The 1,521-nt window shown below is 59.2% G+C and overlaps 1 protein-coding gene across 1 annotated transcript in view; it reads left to right on the top strand.

Annotated features, from left to right (window-relative positions):
• The window catches only part of PDZK1IP1 (PDZK1 interacting protein 1), a 5,793-nt gene extending 5,170 nt beyond the window's left edge, over positions 1-623 (top strand). Inside the window, exon 5 of the mRNA XM_024739365.1 lies at positions 286-623. Coding sequence (XP_024595133.1) covers positions 286-364 — 79 coding nt within the window. The 3' untranslated portion in view covers positions 365-623. The remainder of the gene's footprint in view (positions 1-285) is intronic.
• The last annotated feature ends 898 nt before the right edge of the window (positions 624-1,521 follow it).

The raw sequence follows: 1,521 nt of genomic DNA, 5'->3' as shown, positions 1-1,521 counted from the left end.
GGACTCAGAGGGTGGGGGGAGGATCTGTAGGGGAGGGAGCTCAGTGGGGAGGTGGGTTCAATGGGGGCCCAGTGGGGGAAGGGCTAGGTGGAAGAGAGAGAAGGGGTTCAGGGGTGGTGGTGAGAGGCCTCAGGTCTCAGGTGCAGAAGACCAGATGTGGTCAGGGGCACCCCCTTCTGGGGCTCAGACATTTATTCTGGAAGACACTGCCTTCACAAATGCAGGATGGGTCAGGGAGAAGGGGATGGGACAGAAGGGGCAATGACCCCTGTCATCCTCTTTCAGGTCCAGTGAACATGAGAATGCCTATGAGAACAACGTGGAGGAGGAGGAGGGGGGCAAGGTCCGCAGCACCCCAGTGTGACCCCTGCTTCCTGGTGCCCGATGTCCAGGCCCCCACACCTGCCCCGCCCTCCAGCCAAGCTCGGAGCTCAGACTATGTCCAGGTTGGGGCTCAGCCGTGGCTCTGGGGTCCTAGGGGGCCTCCCACTCAATTCAGTTCAGAAGACCCTTCTGAAAAGGACAATCAACTCAGCACCTCCCATCCTGCCTCACATCTCCCTCCCTCCAACCGTGGAAATGGCTCTCATTTCCGTGAAATAAAGACGTTTTGTACTTCTGTGTCTGAGGCTCCCAGGGCTCAGAAATAGCTCCTCAGTCTACCAGTGAGGCCTGAGCTTGCTTTCTGGAATCATCTCCAAAGCCTCTGTCATGGTGATTCTGGAGGATTTCCCAGGAAGCCCTCTCTGGGAGAACCCCTGGGGCCAGGGAGCACACCCCTCACTCCAGGCAGAGACCTCCTACGAGTGCCCCCTCTCCTGACCTGCCTTTCACAGCCACAACTCTGGGCGATTCTGAGGTCTTCATGCAGCATCAACATCCTGACCCCCTGTCTCCATGCTGCCGGGCACTGAGCGGGCTCACTCATCTCCCGTCCATCCAGCTCTGTCCTCCTGCCCGTAGCCCTTCTGGGCTGGGCTTTGGGCATAGGAAGCCCCAGGAAAGAGTCTTGGGCTAGGACTCAGGAGGCCCAGATTGCAGTCTGCGGTCCTCTGCTGACTTGCTGTGTGACTTTGGAGAGTTACTGTCCCCTCTGAGCTCTGCTAACCCTCTGTGGAGGATTTGGCCAGTCCCACCACAGAGCTCAAGTAGAATCATCCTCCCTAATGTCACTGACTCCCAGTCCTGGGGGGGCCGGGGCCAAGTAACTGGGCCCCTGGGGGAATGAAGCAGGAGGGAGAGGACACGGGAGGCTTGACTCAGCTGGGCTGGCTGACCGTGGAGGACCCTCACCTCTGTGATTGTCATTCTTATGGGAACAGCCTCTGTCTCTCTGTCTGGGGTGACAACTGGAGGCTGGCTTCCCCAGGAGCACTCGCAGATCCAGAGGAGAGGGGCTGGAAGGCAGGAGGCAGCCAGCCCACCTTGTCCCAACGGTCTCCCTCTGTCACCTGTCCCAACCTGTCACAGCCCCTCGTTTCTCCGTTAGAGCCGCTCCTCTGCTGTTCCAAGGTTTCACCC

This window comes from Neophocaena asiaeorientalis, unplaced genomic scaffold (assembly GCF_003031525.2).
Source record: "Neophocaena asiaeorientalis asiaeorientalis breed wild unplaced genomic scaffold, Neophocaena_asiaeorientalis_V1.1 scaffold138, whole genome shotgun sequence".
Lineage (NCBI taxonomy): Eukaryota > Metazoa > Chordata > Mammalia > Artiodactyla > Phocoenidae > Neophocaena > Neophocaena asiaeorientalis.
This window is presented reverse-complemented; position numbering and strand designations above follow the sequence as displayed.